The sequence below is a fragment of the Lissotriton helveticus genome, chromosome 6, assembly GCF_964261635.1.
Source record: "Lissotriton helveticus chromosome 6, aLisHel1.1, whole genome shotgun sequence".
Lineage (NCBI taxonomy): Eukaryota > Metazoa > Chordata > Amphibia > Caudata > Salamandridae > Lissotriton > Lissotriton helveticus.
The window spans coordinates 1,879,741,151-1,879,762,477 of NC_136067.1; the positions used below are offsets into that span (position 1 = coordinate 1,879,741,151).

Below are 21,327 nucleotides of genomic sequence, written 5' to 3' on the forward strand. Positions count from 1 at the left end.
CCTTTTGGGCCCATGGTGCGCCGCATTGTAAATACGGCGCACCATGGGTGGTGGTGGCGTGGCGCAGAATTCCTGGCGCATCCCTGCTACTTTGCAGGGATGCGCCGGTAATTGCAAATCTGCCCTTTAGTGTCTAGCATTACTCAGTTCTGTAAACTACACTCATACATAATTTCTCAGGCCAATGAAATGAGCACAAAATCGAAAACAAATAAGCATAGTAGCAACGCTACTGAGAAGGAGAGCAGTGCACCTGAAATGCACAGAAGATTTTGAAATATAATTTACCTACAACGTAATCGGCAGCATTATTGCTCTTGATAAAAAACAAAAGTTTGCAATATAATAACACACAGAGCAGGAGAAAACAGAGTAGTGATGAAATAGCTACTACTACTCACCAAGCCCGGGGATCTCGACGCCGAGCAGGTCGAGCAAGTCGCGTTCACGGTCCAGGAGCTCCGTCCAACGGTGGGTGGCCTGGTTGTAGGTGCGCCGGACCCGAGAGTGTTGAAACATGGCCCGGCACACCTTCTCCCACCGCTTTCGGCGCTCCCGGAGCCCGTACCCGCTTGCGATCTTGCCGCCTGCCGCGATGGTCCTGGGGAGGCGGCACTGTACAAAGAACACTAGTGCGGCCACCTCCTCCGCGCTAAAGATTACCCGTGGCATCACTAGCTCCCCCCTCAAACGCCCGCACGGGAGCCGGGCATGGGATGCGGGACCCTTCCCCTTCTCGGGCTGCTTCCCGGCTCCCTTTACCATGGTCTGGGCAGAAAGGAAGGTAAACAATAAAGAAGAAATAGAATAGGGAAGAAGAAAAGAAAAGAGTTTAAAAAAGTAGTTTAAAATTAACCAAAAGTAGCAGAAAACACAAAAATATAGAGCTATAAAAATAGAGGGATAGATAATAAGTAAAATAGATAAAAAAAAACTTCAAACAAGCAAAGGATGGCAGAGATTGATAGAGGATACAGAAAGGATGCCCAGAACCATAGCAATGAATGAAAAACAAGATGGCCGCGCCCGTTCACGACCGCGTGGGTAAGTTCGCGGAGATTTCCCTCGCGATCACACGCAAACTTGTACTAGCGAGCCGCACACTTTGCGAGATTACACATAGCGCCCGGAAACTGAAATACGTCACGCAAACAAGATGGCCGTGCCCATGTACGACCGCTAGGGTAACTTCGCAACGTTGCTCTACAAGCGGCTTGCGAAAACGCAAAAATTCACGCGAACACGCCGCAAAAAAAACAAATCGTATATTCGCACGAATTCGCAGCTTCCAAATTCGATCTCGCGCGAATTCGCGCCCCGCGAATCGCGCGAAATTGCAGAAAAACGATTTTTGCAAAACTGAAAGCACTCAGCAGGAGCAAAAGTTCAATCTTATCATTAGTAACCCTTCCCTGTAGTGCTTCCTGAGGGGCCCCTCCAGAGTTCAGTTGCCTACTTGCAACTATTCTCTGACCCTGCTCTGACCCTCACAGCAGGCTCAGAGAATAGCTACAAGTATGCCACAAAGGTCCTGTTAAAAAAAATTACACTGCAACAGAAAACAATTACAGATAAGGAAGCAGGTGCCAGACTGGAAGTTCAAATTCAGTGACACATTAATCAGCCCCTAATTCATTCATGTCAATTGAGGCAGGGCAGTTGTGCTAACGAAGTTTACAAAACTGAAAGCACTTAGCAGGTGCAAAAGTTCAAGCTCATCATTAATGAGGAAGCACTTACAGCTAAGGAAGCAGGTGCCAGCTCAAATTCAGTGACACAATCATCAGCCCGAAATTAATTCATGTCAGTTGAGGCAGGGCAGGTGTTCTTTTCCCCCCATAATCTATAGTGATGAACCAGAGGGTGGCATGGGTGAGCCAGAGGGTGGCAGTGGTGAAACAGAGGGTGGCAGTGGTGAAACAGAGGGTGCTGTGATGAACCAGACGTAGAAACAACATGGTCGCGACCATTGCTACCCGACAAGTAAGTTCGCATTTGCGAACTTGTAAAAAACCCTCGCGAAATGGCAGAAACACTTGCAAACACAAAAAAAAATCCGCAAAATCCGCGAGAGTTCGCGAATTTTGCGGATTGCGAATCCTTAAATACGCAATTTCGCAAATTGTGAATTCGCAAAATTCGCCCATACTTAGGCATTTCATCAATCCGATTGTGCAGGACTTCCTCAACAAAGATGACAGCAACATGCTACCCACCTGCTGAAGAATCTGTACTCATTTCTGTCATTCTTTTAAAGCCCAGAAACAGTTAAGGATCCTTCAGGGTGCTAATAGAATACCAGTTAAATCCCTCAACCAGGAGGTGACAGGTGGCAACACATTGGAACTAGACCTACTACATGCTGCAACCTCTGTTTGAGCAGACCAATCACAGACTAAGTCCATCAAAGAGGAAGGGACGCAACTAGAAAAGCATGACAAGGGAGGTGGACAAATGGGGGTCAGTCAAGTGACACAAATACTACTTCCTTTTTATGGTTTTCAACAGGAAGTCAGCAAGGAGAACAGTACGACGAGCTAAGCAATCTCATTGTTGCATCTGCTACAGGACCGGATGAAAAGAGTGACAGAATGGCCGAAAAAGCATATCAGTTGTTTCAGAGCTTAATCCTTAGTTTGGCTGTTAATCCGAAGCTTAAAAAAGAGATTGTGTCCTCCAAAGAGTACATATGTACCACAATACTTGATCCAATGTACAAAAGAATACTGGCCACTTTAATTCCTTTTCAGAAGGGGATGTTTCACTTTCCAGGACCTGGATTGTCGATCAAGCGAGACCTGGAGGAGGAACGACTGGAAGTTAGAGGCCTGGGCAGCCTTTAACCTCCAGAGAGGGCAGTGCTGTTGTTTTATGGCCTTTTTTTTAAATAGAAAAAAGGCCAACTCAGTAACCCACGGAACTGGGCTGGACAATAACTAAACAATAAACTGGTCCCTATGGAGGTAGTGTATCTCTTGACTACCATGGCAACAGTGTTATTTTAGAGAAAGTAGATAAAACCTCTCAAATGAGTACGTTTTAGTTATGCATTTTAGTGCATTTATTTTTACATATCTACTTTATGAATATATTGATAAATTCACACAGTATAATATAAAACTTGCACAAGGCGGTACTAAAGAGTAACAGCGCAGCAAGAGTGATATATAGCGATTGAAAAGTGCATTTGTGCTATGTACAACATATATACATGTGGCTGATAGGGACACTAGATTGTTTTGAAGTCCACACCCATAAAACAAGTGTTGACATCCACCATCAAGATTCTTAAAAACACAGTCCAGACATGTTATTTGTCGATATTTCGAACCCTAAACATAGGCATTTAGAGAAGGGTCATCATCATGACGAGAATTATCTAAACTGAGACACCAAATGATTGGGGCATAAATTCCTTCAATCAAATAAATGTCAGACAAATTAGATATTTGAAATGCCCTAAATTACTTAGGACATTCAAATTCACATATATGTAGAAGCTGGATATGACAGTATACCATTGTTGCACCTACAATGGGAATGTATTTAATCCAGGAGGCCAGGCATGGGCAACGTTTGATTAGCATTTATACAAGCTGAATAGAAAGCGGGTCTTGAAAGGAGGCCTCTCCCTTTACTTCGGATGATTAATGCAGCCATTGCTCTTTCTGTTTTAAAATTTCAGACCAGATAGAATCCCATGCCAGTTTTAATGAAGCAATTTGCCTCTTGTTTAAATGTATTCCCATTGTAGGTGCAACAATGGCATACTGTCAATTCCAGCTATACCGTTTTTGAATACCTTGAGTGTGCAAACTAAATTTAGAAGCGGTCCTTAGGAACTTTGTGACACTTCTACATATATGGGACTTTCAATGTCAAAGAAATTTAGGGCATGCCAAAAATCTAATTTGAAGCAAACTTGTACTGCATTGGGAGCAGCGCATTCACGTGAAATACCGAGCGGCTGCTTTGAAGCCGCTCCGTGTTTCACTGTGCAGGCTGCAACCCGCCTGCACTTTTAAGGGGAAGTAGAGATCCCCTTGCAGGCGAGTGCAGTCAGTGACTACACCCGCCTACAAGGGGATGTCTGGGGGTCCAAAGGACTTCGTTTCCCCCCTCCAGAGGGCTGGGCTCAGGGAGCGCACTGACAGTACACCATCTTTTAGGTGGAGCACTGTCAGTGCACCTCCTGAGGGCTTCTTTGCCTCATTGGAAATATGGCATGGGCAGTGAGGCAAAGAGAGTCACCCATTTGCATGGGGCACACCCCATACAAATAATGGAATGTCCCTTTGAAGATAGCGCTGGCGCTTTATGTGCACCAGCGCCATTGGTTTTACAAACGGGCCACACAAGCGTCTGCTGCCCCTTATGTAATACCAAAGTGCTTTGAGGTATGCAAAGCAGGTGCAAATGCCCGCTGCGCCCCTAAGCACTCTATGTAATATGGCCCATGGAGTCAGTCATGGCTTTCTATTTCATCTCATGCCCTTGCCCATACTACTTTTTAGGAGAACCTATCCTGGCTCTGAACTCCTTCCACACCAACACTGCAGATATGTGTCCTGTTCAGCCAGTGAGCTACTTTGCAATGGGACTGTGCCCCACCCTCAATGATTGGTTGATAGAGATTCAATTGAGCACAACTGTCATCAGGAAGACACTCCCTTCTTGGTGGGTAAATATTTTATTCAGACATGTTGGATGAAGAGAACAAAGATTTTTTGTCAGATGTAATATAGTCACTATTGCAAAATGTCAGTTCCTTTTGAGTGTACTAAGCATACACATACATTTGACACGAGCATCTAATGCCTGTTTCTTCAAACTCTAAATTCACACATCTATGCTAATTATTTCTTTCAGGATGAATGGCCGTAATGTGCAGGGTAAAGACTGTGGAGAAGAGACCGCCGGCTGGATTAATGCCTTTGTGCAAGGCGCAGAGCCATATAGATTGGTGCATTTTGAGAATCACATGAAGCTGAGAAACTCAAAAGAAGAGTTTGCCCTCTACCATCGAAACGATCAGGTGATGCCTTTATTTTTAAGACATAGATTGTGATAATCATTTGTTGGTTGCTTAGTGCAATCTGGTTAGATTGTATAGAGACTGGAATGTTAGTCATTGTGTTGTAATCACCATGGTTACCTTCTTGCCATTTGTTGTCTGTAGCACATTCTATCCGTTAAGTGTTCTTAGCCAACATTATATAGTGCCAAGCCTCCTAGCAATATGATAAATCATTGTGTTTGTCTATATGATTGAGCATGGGTATATTCATTTCTTTATTTATGAATGTAAACTCTTGTTTGCTATTCGCAAAATGTAAATTTATCCGCATGTACAAAACCACCCATACAGTATAAATGTGAACATGAGCAAATTTGCTCCCAAGGTCAGGTTATGTTTTTTCTAGGATTGTGTGTGGGGATTCAAAAAACTTTGGCAGACACATTCTCACACTGGATATGATTGGAGGTTTACTCCTGGGGCAAGGACAGGAGTACATGCTGAGCTGTAGTAGAAACAGGGAAGAAGCATCTGCAAAATTAGGGAAAGGATTTCTCAACGGGGAAAACTATTTCCACCCAAGGATAAACCTTATGCGGCACATTCATGCATGTGCAAATGTACACTTGTGCTGTTTACGCATGTTAAAATGAGAGTAATTAGTAATTCACTAGCAATTCCAGAAGTACTCCTTGGAATATACATCTATTGCAGATCACCATGAGGAGTACGGAATCCTTGGAGAACTTCATGCTAGACAATAATCTAGTAGGCATAAGCCTACGGATTAACACAAATAATGACTGCCACAAATTTAAATGGAGGACAATAGCATAGGTTTGCAATATTTAATATGGTTATATATATTTTGAACTTTGTTTAAAATGTGATCCCTAGGCTGCAAATGTAGCCTTGGTACCCTACGATAGCGCTGTCAATGCTCTACGGTTGCAGCAAGTCCAGGAAGGGGAAATGTCTGCGCTGCATGTTTGTTATTATCGCTTGTTATGTTATGCTACTGAACACTCTTCCTGCAGTTACCTGAATTCCCACATGCTGACCAGGAACTGTGGTAAGAAAACTCTCAAAAATGGTTAATGGTGCATACGTGTAGCCCTACATTTCTCAAATGTCCTAAATCATATAAACGTATTTTATGAATAATTTGGTCCTATAAATGTAATTCCCCCCCTTTTTTACCAGTTGACCAAGGGCCAGGTGTACTAACATTAGTGTTTGTGATTACCAAATAGCAATTGTTTTGCGATTTGCTGTTTAGTAATCACAAACACTCATGTACTAAAGTATGTTGTACACTTTTTGTGATTCCCAGTGGGTCGCAAATAGACCTACCTCATGAATAATAATGAGGTAGGGCTACGTTTGCTACCTATTGGGAGTTGCAAAAATCACGAGGATGGTGGCGTGCTGGAGTCAGCCGATCACCATGTCTGTTATTGCTTTAAATAAAGCTATCTCTTTAGGTTTTTTTTAAATGCAGCCCATTTTCCTTGAAGGAAAATGGGATGCATTTCAAAAACAAAAATGATCACTGCCTGCTCTTAAAAAATATTTGTTTCCAATTCCTATTTTCAAATGGATTACCACCAACTTTGAGTTGGTGGTAAAGGGCCAAATGTACAAATCTTTTTTACACTTGCAGAATCAGGCCATTTGCAAACACAAAAAGGCCTTTTTAAATGTACAATAGCCCAATTAGAGCTGGGTCTTGTGGCTTTGTCGACTAATGCTTCCACTGCATGGGCCTGTGTTCGACCTCATGGTTACAGGATCAAATCCTGGCTGGTCCACTCAGCCTTTCATCCTTAAGAGGGCGATAAAATGAGTCCCATTGAGTAGGATAACAATAAACATCTGTTATTCAAGGCCAAGATACCCTTGGGTGAACGTGCGCTTTACAAAGACACATGTTAAGTTATGTTAATTGCATTTCGGAATCTGCAACTGAATCGCAATTTGAGTACGCGATTTGGTCTCTTAGGCTTGCATAGGTGACCCCATATCTTTAAAGATTAGCAGTAATGAATCACATCGAGTTCTGCACAAGCTCTCAGCATACGAATGTTCTCCTAGTGTCTACAATCATGCCTACACAGTGCATTATTAAAGGCGCCAGTATCTGAGGTGGCCACAGCTGCATATGTGTTATGGCTAGAACGTGCGCTGATCAGTTCGAACAACAGCCACAGAGTTGATATAACCTTGAAGGCCTCAGCACTCACTGTTCAGACTAAGCTTACGAAGCAAGTCCAGCAATGTACAAAAACAAGTTATTTTCATGTGAAACAAAACACTCAGCCTAACTCTAAACACTAGCTAAAGTGTGTGCCGTGTGCAAAAGACAGCATAAGGTAAAATCGCGTTTACACTTCTAATAAGCTCATGCTAACTTAACACTGTGTGAATGCAAGGCTCAGCCCCACTACACCCTCCCTTGATCGGAGCATGGACAAGTAATGGGGGCAAATCAGGAACGCCAGAGTTCAAGTTCGAGAGATAGAATCAAGTTCAAATTTGCCATAATGGAAAAACAGGAGCAAACTCCGAATTATGATCAATTCCAATTAGTTATCACTTGTGGGCACAGTAAAGCCAATAGGCCTAAAAAAATAAAAATAGTAAAAAGAAATCTGATGTCCAGCAGGTGACATCGGTCATGAAAGAGAGAGAGAAATGCACCTCACTCCAACAGTTATATGCACAGTATGTTGCAAAAGCCTCCAACAGGAAGTTATTGTTCTCATCCGAAAACATTCCAGCCATCCAATTTAGTAACAGGAATGAACATACATGTTCCTCAATAATCAGAGCCTCTAGTACCATCAGAGGACAACTCAGGTTCACTTCAATGTAACTGCGTGCCCAGAAGTCATGCACCGCTGCAAAAATATTTCAATGTCCCAGGACTCCATGCATCGCTGCAAAGGCCATAATCCCGCCGTCAGAACAAAGCAATTCATGAGAAACTAAGGGGCTCATCAGTTGATCATAATCTGCGTTGGGAGACACCATACTGCAGAGACACAAATCAAGAGGCCATTCGAAATCGCAGCTCAGGCAATGAAAGACAGGCTGGACGCATGTGAAAAAGGAAAATCGAAACGATAATCCTTAAACTGCACTCAATGTTGCCAGAGGCAGCGCTCCATAGTAATCAAGCATTCGGTTGCGGAGCAGCAACAGCCGGGGCAAATCGTCTCGTGGCACAGGATGTGCATCCATTCTGAAATAAACAAAGCAGTAGAAGCACTCCTGCAACCCGAGCAAGCATCAAGGGAAATCCACCAAAGAGGCTGGAGAAAATCGAATGAAAAAATGCCGGGAACACACCGAATATAGTTTGGAAAGAAGTCACAAGGCCACTACTAACAACTTTAAAAAAGTGAGCCAGCCCTGTGGTCGAGGAAGCATTAAAGATAGTGTGAATTAACTCCCCGAAATGCAGGGGCAGATCCATATTTAATAAGGCATGCACTTCTGTACGGGTGCCATGTGAAGGACAAATGTTTCACAGGCAGATGTAAGGGCGACTTCTTTCTGGGACAAAAGAGCTCTTATTCGACTCATCTTGTTGAACTCTGCTATCAAGGTCGGAATCGCCGGCCAGATGGAAACATCCAGCTTCCCATGTGGAGGAGGAAACATTACATTTTTACAACAAACTACACGTCGGGAGACCGTAACGATGTAAGGAAATCCAGCCAGCATCCCACAACAATCTTCAATATTTAAAAGTAAATAACTACCGTTTGCTAGTAATGTGAATGTGGGTGTGATAGTAGGTGTCGGTGTACCTTTTAAGACACAGGCCAAATTAGGTGCATTTTGATTACACGAGCCATGCAATTGAATGTTCCTACACACTAACGAGTGATCAGGTGTTGCAATCTTCACCATTCAAAAAAATCTCTTTTCCCTCCCTCAGGCACCCGTAGGTAAATGGTAGTGACCAAGCTTCATGGAGATAAGTGATGCCCAGAGGGTCATACCTGCCGATTGCATAGTACTTCATGCAAGCTTCGAATTTGAACAAAGGAAAAGGTAATGTCATTAACCCATGGACGAGCCACACAGCAGAATATGTTTGGGCCACAAAAAAATGGCAAAAGTTCTAACTTTTCAATATGTAACATAGAAAAAGTTGCATCTTTCATAGACATAAATTGCTGCTTGTCAGTCAAATTAAAAGGGGCAAATAATGAGGACGCGTTCATGTAGTCCCAAGGCACCTTCCCTGCCTTTAACGTTTGTAAAGTACATGCAAACTGCATAATGGAACGCAATTGATTTTGGCCATGGTACAAAACAGAGACATCTTCTTGCACAATATCAACAACAGACGAAACAATATTATCTAATGTGTAAATGCGGGAAGAAAGCGTGTTAATGCTGTTATCTACAACTGCGAGCACCTTTTCTAAATTAGCTTGATCTATCGCTCTTAAGCAGGAAGCAGCCTCAATCTGGGACAGCTTCCACACTTCGTTGTAAATAGCATATATTCACCTAATGGATCTGCCGAAAGCAGGGCCCTTGACAAAGTCATTCAGATCCACATCGTCAGTCAATTCAGACAAATGAAGCTTAACTGATGCTAAAGTGGAGTGATTGAGCCAATTCTGACACAGCTTGCCTACGGATAGGTAGTTACAGAATGGTCATTCTCAAAACGGGGATCCACCCTAACCTGTGTGTAGCCAGGGGCTAAACCCTGAAAACGATGTTGGCAAGATTCTGCAATTTTGTGCCACAACAACCTACCCTTAGGATCCAAACTGGATATGTTAAAAGTAAAAATCAGCAACATAGTCTGTAAATCTCTAATTGATATACTTGTATTATTATCCCAACCGGGGTACTCTTCCAACTCTGGAAAAGAAGGAGCATCTATTTTTTTTAGTAGTAGCCAATCCAAAGCAGGTGGTTTGTGAAATAGTCGAATTCAAAAACAACATATTGTTTGGGATGAGACATGCACGATGCAAAGCCTCAGTGCCTTGCACTTGCCAACTTTTAGAACCCCAAACAGATTTAAGATCAATAGTATCTTTTCACAGTTCATAGCCCCCAATAGCCAATTGGTCAAGAAAGGACTTGGAATATGACAATTTTGTGTGGGTAAGTCTAACTTTGGAAGATGACTTTTTGGTCATCTTAAAATAAAATGCATTAGGATTTGACTGATTAAAATAAGTAAAATATGTGAACCTCTTTAAAAGAGAACTGGAGCTGTCTTCAACAGGAGCAGGCCAATGTTCTCATTGCGTATAATTAACTATATTCCTCCTGGTGTTTGCCTTATGCAGGTAGTGATTGCCATAGTGTTGGTAACAGAACAAATCACCATAATTAGCCAAATATAAATATAAATCTTCAGCATCAAAAGCAGCATAATATTTTAAATCTGAAAACAAAGCCTCTATGGCTTGAACGTCCCAATCATCAGAGCGTATATTTTGTTTAATCACATCCCCCATAGAAACTCTTAGGACATTCGGGACATTTATAACCTCTGTGGGACCATGAATTTGAAATTTAACAGCATCCCATACAATCCCATCTAAGACGGGCCAAGCAGTAATGTTTACAAAAGTCAGGTCCCTCTTCATTCTGTGTGATGAGGAATGGGGTGCCAATGTTCCATTAATTAGTCGAATAGATGTTCTCTCTTCAATGTAGTGTCCACTCACAAGACGGAAAAAATACACCACAAATTCAAATGACATAAACAAAAAAATTGAAAAAAGCACCAGCCAGATGTAAGTCCATGGAGGTATCAAAAACTGTTTTTAAAGCATGCTGCAAAAACAGAAATTTTCGAAGGGGACTTGGATGTGGTAGAGTTTGTGTCAAATGAAAATCTGGACTCAGTCGCCAAACAGTTCTGTAAATCTGGCATTGACAGGTCTGTGGGGTAAGTATATTCAGTATCATCAAGATGATCATCAGGTGAGGTATTCAATAAAGGACTTGAAACAGCAGGCACCTCGATGGCAACTTCAGGCCTGTTGTTAGGAGCTGGAGCCAAAACAGAATTTCTCAGTATTGATGGACACAGGACCGCAGGTGTCATACTAAGAAGAATCAGCCACTCTGTGTAATTTGACATTGTCAATGGAGATGTACCTTTTTTCCTTACGCCGTGGAAGTGGAGGTAAAACGACTGTTTTTGTGCCCTGCACACCAAGTACAGGAACTGGAGCTCGATATGAGGGGACAAACTCTTTCTTGTTCTCGACCTTCTCTCGGACCAATTCTTTGACTCGGGGTAGCCAGCCAGCTACCGGAATCTGCAACGCAGCATCAGATGTGGAGGGCTTGTGTTCCTTTGCAAGACTGTCTCTCGTCTCTTGTAGAGTCTGTAAAACTTTACAATGTTCATCTACGTCAAAGGGGGCAGCTGCCGCCGCCTGGTCTAGCCCTTCAAGGTCCGGGACAAACATTTTGATCCCAAAGAGCATCTCGTATGGGGTCCGCCCACCCAGAGACCTACTAGGGAGATTATTAAGTGCACGCTGTACGCTATTGAGACGGGCTAGCCAGTTCCGGCCGGTACCTATAACCCTAGCTGTCAAGGATTGCTTTAAGTCACGGTTCATCCGCTCCACAACACTATTACCCTCAGGCTGGTATGGAGACGAAAATTTGACCTGGACCCCCAATGAACTCATGGCATCCTTGTATGCCTTAGAGGCGAACGCTGGACCCTGGTCCGAATGGAAGGTGCCACACGCAAAAGTTCCCACAAAGACACGCAAATCCCTTATGACAGTTCGTGAATCAGCACTTCGGTGGGGCCACACCCATACAAAGCTCGTGCAAGAATCAACTGCAACTAAGATGTACTTATACGCAGTAGCAGAGGAAAAAGGACAGCAGTGATCTAAATAAACACACCCAATCGGCACCCAAAAGGCGGACACGTAACAGTCGAGGGCTTGATCTGTTGACAAATGTCACATTTAAGGACATATTCACTCGTCTGTTTATACAGTCCCCACCACCAAAATAGCTGTTGTAACTGAGATACAGTAGCCGAAACGCCTGTATGCGCGGACGCAACACCCTATTGAGCAGCTGTAATCAGCGTTGACCTGCGGTCCGCGTTGGGAATCAATCTGTCACCAACGTCTGTTATTTTCACATAAGGAACTTTATCAGGACTTAAATGACAAGAATACTTTGAAGGAAATCCAGTAGGGTATTTACTTCCCTTCTCAGTAGCGGCAATTGCTGCCAAGATGTCATCACCAATCTTCGTTTTGGAACGTTTGACTGCTGCAACCAAATATGTCGAAACTTCTGTCTTCGCGGCCTCATCGGCCAGACTATTGCCAACAGCGTGAACTCCCACACGCTGATGACCAAGAGTATGAATTACATACACGAGTGGCAGTTGCTCTTTAAGTTCAGCCACTCGAACCCAGATCATTTTATGTTTTATTGTGCTACCTTTGGAATCACAATAGTCGTTCTGAATCCAAAAGAACAGATTTTCATTGTAAGACTGGACACAGTAGTAAGAGTCACTCACAATAAGAGTAGTCACACCAGGATCTGCGTACTCCAATGCAAGCATCAGAGCACGGAGCTCTGCCAATTGGGCGGTACAGTCCCCTAATGTCTGTGTGTGTACGACATCGGACTTGCATTCACCATTCACTATCGTACCAACCACAATTGCGCAAGCTGAGACGTATGCGTGCTTAGACCCATGTACGACTTGCGCTGAACCATCAGTGTAAACGATACAATGGAAATCCTCCAAAGGGTGCATAGTCAATAGGGCAGGATGAATACATTCATACTGCAAAAACTACTGCAACTGTAAGGAGGCGTCAAAAATTAACGTGACATCCGGAGACGTCAATGATGATGCCCATTGTATCCACCGTGAGTGCAAAGCTTTAGAATTAGGTACACTGGCTTTCGTTACTGCCTCCAAGGCAGGATACGGTGTAACAACCAACATGCGCTTTCCCTGCAGAATCCCCTTCAGAATCGCCATTTGCACTGCTGTCAAAACTTTTTCCACAGTGGAAAACCGCATTTCAGCCAAAGTGTACAGGTCTGACTTGTATGCGATAGGTCCAGTGTCACCTTTGTTAAAAGTAAGGTATGTGAAACCCACCGCCCCAGGGATGATTCTTATCACCAGGTTGGTGTGGTTATCACGGGTCAGTAAGAATTTAAATTCTAGAAGATCAGCCTGCAAAGATTGCAAAATGGCTGAATGTTCAGGCAGCCAGCACAATTTGGTAAAAGTTGGTTGTATCAAAGCATATAATGGCTTGATACGCTGGGCATATTCGGGAATGTATGTACGCCAGAAATTCAAAAATCCCAGCACGGATTGCAATTTTTTCAGTGTTGTAGGAGCGCGCAGTTGTGCGCATTTCTCCAAGAAGTGAGGAGCCAATCCTCGACATTCATTGTTGAGCTCATAGCCAGGAACAATACTGTATACTCTGCAATGTGAGACTTTGCAAAGTTAAATTTGTAACCGAAGTCCGCAAAATTACAAATTATGCGGTCAACGCGGCACATATGCGCCCATAGTTCGTCGTCTGTGAGATAAATGTCATCCACATACGAACACGAACCTGGGTCTACTCTCTCAAAAAGAGAGAAAATACGGGCAGCAAACACACCCGGACTATTCTTATAGCCCATAGCTAAACGTTTAAAATGTCTTTGTTTGCCACCGCTGGTAAAACTGGTCCATTGACCACTTAAACCAGACAGATTGTGGGCAAAAAAAACATTGGATATGTCAAGTGTGGTTTTAAACCTCTTACGCACAAGACCATCTACTAGGGCAGAGCGTGGGTATTCTGTACTGCACGGGTACGGCAATGCGAGTTTAAATGCCGGTATTCCAATACCAAATGGTAAGAACCATCAGGCTTGGTCAAAGTAAATAGAGGGCTATTCATCGGAGACACACAAGTTTCAATCACACCTTGATATTCCAATTGTTCAAGGATTACTGCCATGGAAGCTTTCGCTTCACACCGCATGGGATATTGAGGTTGAGGCTGTGGCATAGACCATAAGGAAATCTCATGTTGGGGGGAGAATTTATCCCAACCACAGTGAGTATGGTACAAAGCAGGTGCAAGGGCTTTAGCCCACTCTTCTGCAAAATTCAGCGCATAGTCCTTAGACACGTGTACGCGAAACTAGGGAGGATTACCTCCTCCCCTCTCGGAGCTGCGAGAACAAAGGTGGGGGCCAGTCAGCCTCCGCTAACAAAATGTCATAGGTAGTTGTAAGATTTTCCCAAAATACCCATTTTATGGTACATTGTATGTCACCTTCAATTAAAAAGTCAATTTCAACAAGCCTATCAGGGGGAGCTACTCTAGTATCAGCTGTCTGAACAACAATGAATTGGTCAGTCGCTGTCACCTTCAGTAGTGGACGCAGGGCCTCTCGGACAATGGTAATCTCCACCGCGCTGTCCAACAACGTCAGCGCCCATGTCTGATTCCGAAGCTGCGTTCTCACTATCTGTGGCATATCTTGCTGTTAAAGCTGCAACTTTCTTTTTCTGAAACTGGGGTCTTTTCTGCGAAGAATCATCCTGCTCGCCTTTTCCGTCTTTCGGGCTGGGCTGGTCGCGACTCCGCTGGCCACCCCATCCTTTGCCGCCGCCTCCATCACCGGACGATGAGGCTGATGTGTCCTGTAAAGAATGAGGAGAACGTTGATCAGGAACCTGAAAACGATCAGGTGACTTAATCATAGCACGGTTGCGCAAGTCATAAGCGCGTTCAGTAGACGCAGGCACTGGTGACGTGGGACGGGACTTCTGTTTCTGTTGTTGTTTTCCCTGACGCTTATTTTTGTTCCAATTTTGCTTTGGAGCTTTGGGTTGATCGTCTTTCTCAGACTTCGACCCCTGAGTTTGTTTTTTCTCTTTGGTAGAAAAGGGCTTGACACCTAAACTATTACTGCCTATGGTCTTATAAGCCGCCGTCATAATTCTCAGTAACTGACGGGGTTTATCGGCATCTGGGACTTCGTGCAAAGCATTAGACACTTGGAAGTTTACCGCATCTCCCTTTTATTAGAAAGGACGAGATCGGAAACTACGTCAAATGAGCCCACGAGTCTCATTCCCAATTCAACTGCAGCCTCAGGTCCGTGTTTATCTTGAACACGCTAAATGACCGTCGGAAGGGCAGCCATTGACGGAGTGCCGAAGCACCTCGGAAAACACTTGTCCAGACGTTGGTGATCAGTAGACTAGACTACTGCAATGGTTTGTTCATCTCGGCCAATGAGGAACAACTGCAGAGACTACAGGTGGTCCAGAATACTGCAGCGAGACTAGTTCTCAATGCTCAGCCAAGGACTGCTTCACGTCCCCTCCTGGACAAACTTCATTGGTTGTCGATTAGGCAGCGTATAAAATTCAAAATCTGCTGCACAATACATAAATGTCTGCATGGCAATGGACCTAAATACCTAAAAGAAAAATTCATCCCCTATAATCCTGGTTGCACTTTGCGCTCTAGCAGTCAGCAATTGCTCCAGGTTCCTAGGATAAAAAAAGCTAGACAGGGAGGTGGAGCCCTCTCCTACAAAGGCCCCATTCTGTGGAACTCACTTTCCCCAACCCTCAAACAAATCACCAACTTTCAGACCTTCAGGAAGACCTTAAAAACGTATTTATTTCCTACCGGTTAAGGTTTCACCTCTCTGATTCCCCACAGTCCATGACCAGGTTTAGGTTCTTTTGGTAAAGCGTAAGCGTGGAGATACCCCTTCGGGGGTTGAGTCCTGCGCTATATAAGAACATAAATAAAATAAATAAATACACTGCCGCAAAGATTCTACCCCATGACTCAGAACCCCGGCCTCCGGTACCAAGTCCTTGGACAAACTAATTGTAGGAATCCTGTGTTTTTCTACAGGACTCGAATTAGGGAAAACTGCCTCTAACTGGTCAAACTTCTTAGCAAGCCATAAAGGCATATAATCCTTATCTCGGGGACGCTTGCCCATAACCGCATTGACCATCACAGGACTAAGCTTCATTCCGCTCGGTCGAGCTGGAAGTGCCACAACACCAGGGACCCCGCCCTGGAAATTGAGGGTAATGTATAGAACTAGGTCCCTGATAACCCCGATTTCAGAGGTATATAGGGGCCTTAATTCAGCAACGGGGACTGCCCCGCACGAGGATGCGGGGTAAATCCAGCCAAAACAGGCCAAGAAGCGCTTGGAATGGAAAAAGGACCTAATCTAATTGCCGTTAAACTGTGGGGAAGGGCGCCATTAAACCAAACACGGTGCTGCCATGCAGAAATCGGAATTTCCTATGTCCTGTAAGGAACACATTCCACGGGCACGGCTCTGTGAGTATAAGTGTGAAACACCTGAGTAGCCGCATCCACAGCGTGAAATGTCACCAATGAGTAAAAAATCTCCAACGGGTAAGCTATCGCAGCACTCACTACCAAAATAACCGCCATGCCCTCCAAAGGTACGTTAAAAGCCAGCAAATGATTGCAGACTGCAATGCGACTATGCTGCGGTATGTCAACATCACCCATAATGACACAGAAAAGAAGAGGTACAATGCAAAGCAATGTAGCACAACTGGGTAGTAATTCAAAAAGGAAACCGTTTTGAAAGATTCAAGCTTGAAAAGACCTATGTAACTATAGGTAGGTTTATCCATCACCACTATCAACCAGAAACAATAGTGAAGGGGTTAAGGACTGATATAAGCACAACTCAAGCGTCATGTAATAAGACCACCACTGTTAGGGCGCCATGTTGCAAGGATTCTGCTCAGACACAGAACTGTGCACAGAGACTCAGGACCTCAGTGAATTAGGGTGTGCCAAAAACTCACATTAGTACCCAAAATCCCCTACCAGACTAGCATCAGTGGCTCATTAGCTCTTTGTGCTATAGCAAAGTTACCAATGATTAGACAACCCAGAAAATGCGACTTAGGATACCTCGGGTAAGGTGGGAAACATGAGCACTCTTTCGTTATTCTCTCATACCAGTCCAAACCATGGAGTAAAGGGAGACACAAGCAAGTTTAAAATATTTATTTAACGCCTTGGTCTCAGGTGCAGCATCTTAGCTAATACAAGCAGACATATGATAAGAAATAAGATTGTCAGCATAGTTACTATTCCATAAAATACAAAGGGAGAAAGCATGTTATAATGCTAAATGGAAACAGGTTAAATATATACCTATATTTCACCCTCCCTTGCTAGTAGGTTGTTTTATAACTAAAGAAGGTCTCTTAGGCTTGCATAGGCGACCCCATACCTCATAGATTAGCAGTAGTGAATCACATCGAGTTCTGCACAAGCTCTCAGCATATGAATGTTCTCCAAGTGTCTACAATCATGCCTACACAGTGCATTATTAAAGGCGCCAGTATCTGAGGTGGCCACAGCTGCATATGTGCTATGGCTAGAACATGCACTGATCAGTTCGAACAATAGCCACAGTGTTGATATAACCTTGAAGGCCTCGGCACTCAATGTTCAGACTAAGCTTACGAAGCAAGTCTAGCAATGTAGAAAACCAAGTTATTCTCATGTGAAGCAAAACACTCAGCCTAACTCTAAACACTAGCTACAGTGTGTGCCGTGTGCAAAAGACAGCAAAAGGTAAAATGGTGTTTAAACTTCTAATAAGCTCATGCTAACTTAACACTGTGTGAATGCAAGGCTCAGCCCCACTACAGGGAATTATGTGAGAACAATATCATGATTGGGTGTAGGGATTTTCCAATCACTAGCTAGAGCACAGGAAAAGACGGATGTATGACAGTACAACGCGATCATTTTGATTGCGGTACTTTACATCGCGGATTGTACAACGCAAGTTGTTACAACGACTTGTGTTGGAGGGCGCGGATTGAGGATTAATATAATTTTATATTACAACACCAGTCCACGTAACAGTAGGGAAGGTGTTGGAATATAAAATTACAATATTCCTTAACCAACAGCGCCATCCAGCGCAAGTCGTAGTAACGACATGCGTTGTAATGGCAGCGTGGTAAAGGTCGTGCGGTGTAAACACTGCGTTGTAAACGACGTTTACCGGAAAAGGCTGGCTCCGTAACACAACCCCTTTACAACATTCATAAAATGGGAGGGAAACCTCTTTCAAGAATATGACTCTTCTTTGAAGCTGGAATAAAGAATACTGCTACAGAGAGACAGCTGACAACTGAAATATGGATCCTGCAGAGCCCTGGTTGGTGAAAGGCCTGGGACCGCGGAGCTGCAGGAGAGACTATAAGTGTGACTTTGTCAATTTCTTCACCTGTGAAGAAGTGATAAAAGGCACAGAGGTTTCCTGAGGGAGGATATACAGGCCACAGGCAAAACAAAAGCAGCTGAAAGCTAAAAAGTGGTTCCGCAGAACCTATGGTAAAGGTTTCTGGCCTTGTGGGTACTTGCCCATCTACAGCTTCCAACCTTGCCTCGCTGGTGGAATCAGAGAATCAAAAAAAATTAAGTCTGATGATAAATCCTTGGAACAGTGCAAAGAAACAAATCTGTCTCAGTGGTGGAGCACGATCATAGCCTATGGAATCCAGTATTGTCTTGCTTGGGGATGTTGGCTCTAAAAGCAATAGATTCAGATGAAGCTTGCTGATGGCATATCAGACTTTCTTGAGCCATCGCAAGCTTCAGCTTCTGACATTTCCCCGCTGGAGTATGTGGAGCACCAGGAAAAAGACTTAAAGGGAATATTTATAGGTGGGCTGGTGGGAACATCTGCCAAAAAGTGGTGCCATATTAAGAGTGAATTGATGTCAATGCCACTTTTTAGCAGATGTTCTGCTCTGCCAAGCTCTAAATAATGTTCCAGGTCCTAAGGTAAAAACTTTCACTGGTGTGATTTACCCAAGCCCAACACCATTGCAGTCGGTTTAACATTGCACCTGGGTCCTAGTCAATCAGTAACTGAAGCTTTGTGTTTTCTTGGTGTTATTTTCCCCCAAACATTAACATTTGATTATGATGCTTTAAGTGCTCTTTTGCGTATTCAGTTTTTCTCTTATTTTTAAGTATTTTATTGTGTTGTTTTCTTTACCTGAAAAATGTTGGTATTGCTTGAATCTAATGTGTTTCTCTAGGAAATGCAGCTTTTGCCACATTTACCAGTGGTTCAATAGAGTTTCTCTTAATACTGTTCTTAGATCTAACCAGGATGTTTTTATGAAGTTGGAAAGTGTAGTCCCTTGTTAAATTCATAAACTACCAATAATAATCATAGCATTAGTTTGGGTCCTAAACAACCCTACTTCTTTTAGCACCCCTTTATTCCACAATACATTCCCTTTTACCCCTAGTTGTATGGTTCCCTTCACTACCCTGTTATAGTGTTCTACCAGTCTGTTACTACAATGACTGTACAATAAAGCAACACAATGCTCTGTATTCGCATATTCAAGAAAATATTTCATTTGATCGCATACAAACTGTACACCATTATCAACTACAAGAATACACAGTGTTCCTTCTCTGAGTAGTCCACTTAAGGAATGTATAGGCACACTAGAAAAACAGTATTCACCATACCAGTCTATGTCCACTTGCTAAAATAATCCATGAGCATGAAAATACCTTTCTTTGCACGCCCATCAAATATTAAATCACATCCACTGTGCCATTTGGGAGGACACAGTATTGGAAAACTGTGTATTTGTAAGTCATCAAGTTTTGACAGTCACATTTTGAAATCTTAAGTTGCAAGTCATTTTCTTTTAGACTGAGTCTCCATTACTGTATATGATTATTATTGCGTCTTGTAAAGTGCACAGCTACCCCAGGAGGTTTCCTGGTGTTAAACGCAGGTTAAGTGAAATCAGCTCCCAATTTAAAGCAACCAGAACTTCAATCCCTTCCAAAAAACATTGAGGGAGTAGCAGCTTTGCAACGATTCCAGAAGGTTGTTCCATACCTTTGGGCCAAGGTACAAAAATGACCGCCCCACCCATGCACACTAGATACATTCTTGGCACTTTATAGAGGGACTGGTTTGATGATCGAAGAGTACATGCTGGCTGATAATGTGCCACCAGATCTTGAATCTATTGTGGGGCTGTGCAAATCTTGCCTTGTGCATATAGCAATGGATACATTAAACTGTGTTCATTTGTCAATGGTCAACCAGTGAAGCTCTTGGAACAGATTTGACACTGATGTATGCTTTGAAAGGTGGAAGAGCAGCCTGGCCACTGCATTTTGGACTACTTGTAAGCGATGAATGACTATAGAGCAGTCAATGTACTTGAACGCTCAGATCAAAGACGGACAACCTCCCTCTCCCCAGTCACAGTCCACCAGCCTAACAGCCTTTGCATTTATGCATTTAGCGATACTTATTGCTGCAGCTCAGCACCAGTTGGAAAGACCTAATTTTATGATAAAAGAGGAGAAAAAAAGGTAATGCTTTAAGCCAGTCAGATCTAAGGCATGGGCTGCTTCCCACTTTCTGATAACTGCCGGTTCAGAACTAAAGCACCCAGAATTCAGTGGTGGGGTACCACCAGAAGCCCTTTTGTAGAGCACTTGTGCAAATTCACCAAACTTACTGTACAAAGCTGTAGATTGTGGTGCGCGGAGTCCACTTAAAATATATATGCTATGCTGTGACTTGGGTATATACAAGTCATAAATTGTGGATGAGGCAATCCACAATGTGTTAAACATCTGTGCTGCACATGCATAGATAATATTCACTGAAAAAACCATAGGTTATAGACCATATATCGTTAGGAATTAGCATTTAAAAAACCTTATTTTACCAACACAAAACCATTGAAATTCCATATATAGTTAGTTGCACTAACTATATATCGCGCACCCGCAATCCACTGCTGATGATGTCACATATTACATCATTCATGACATGGTCAGTGACATCACTGATGACATCACTGATGACATCTCAAATGACATCACTGATGACATGACTGATAACAACATCCAGTGATTTTTTGTTTCTGTAAAGTTTAAATATGTCTTACAAATTGAAGAATGAGTGGATGTGTAAGTGTCTGGACGAAGGATTTAGTAGGTGCATGACTGACTGTATGACTGAGTGATTAAATGTGTCTCACTGAGTGCATGGGTTAGTGACTAAACTGTCTTAATTTGTGCATCATTATGTCTGTTGTTCTGTAAACTGCTGCATGTGTTGATCAGTAGCTATATGAGTAACTATATGGGTTATTAATTGATTGCCCAAGTATTTGTATGGGAGACTGAGTGTGTGTGTGGCTGGCT

General features: G+C 43.2%; 1 protein-coding gene across 1 annotated transcript in view; it reads left to right on the plus strand.

Annotated features, from left to right (window-relative positions):
• Window positions 1-21,327, plus strand: part of LOC144763843 (mitochondrial amidoxime-reducing component 1-like) — a 318,064-nt gene that overhangs the window by 125,767 nt on the left and 170,970 nt on the right. Inside the window, exon 3 of the mRNA XM_078649815.1 lies at window positions 4,870-5,035. Coding sequence (XP_078505941.1) covers window positions 4,870-5,035 — 166 coding nt within the window. The remainder of the gene's footprint in view (window positions 1-4,869; window positions 5,036-21,327) is intronic.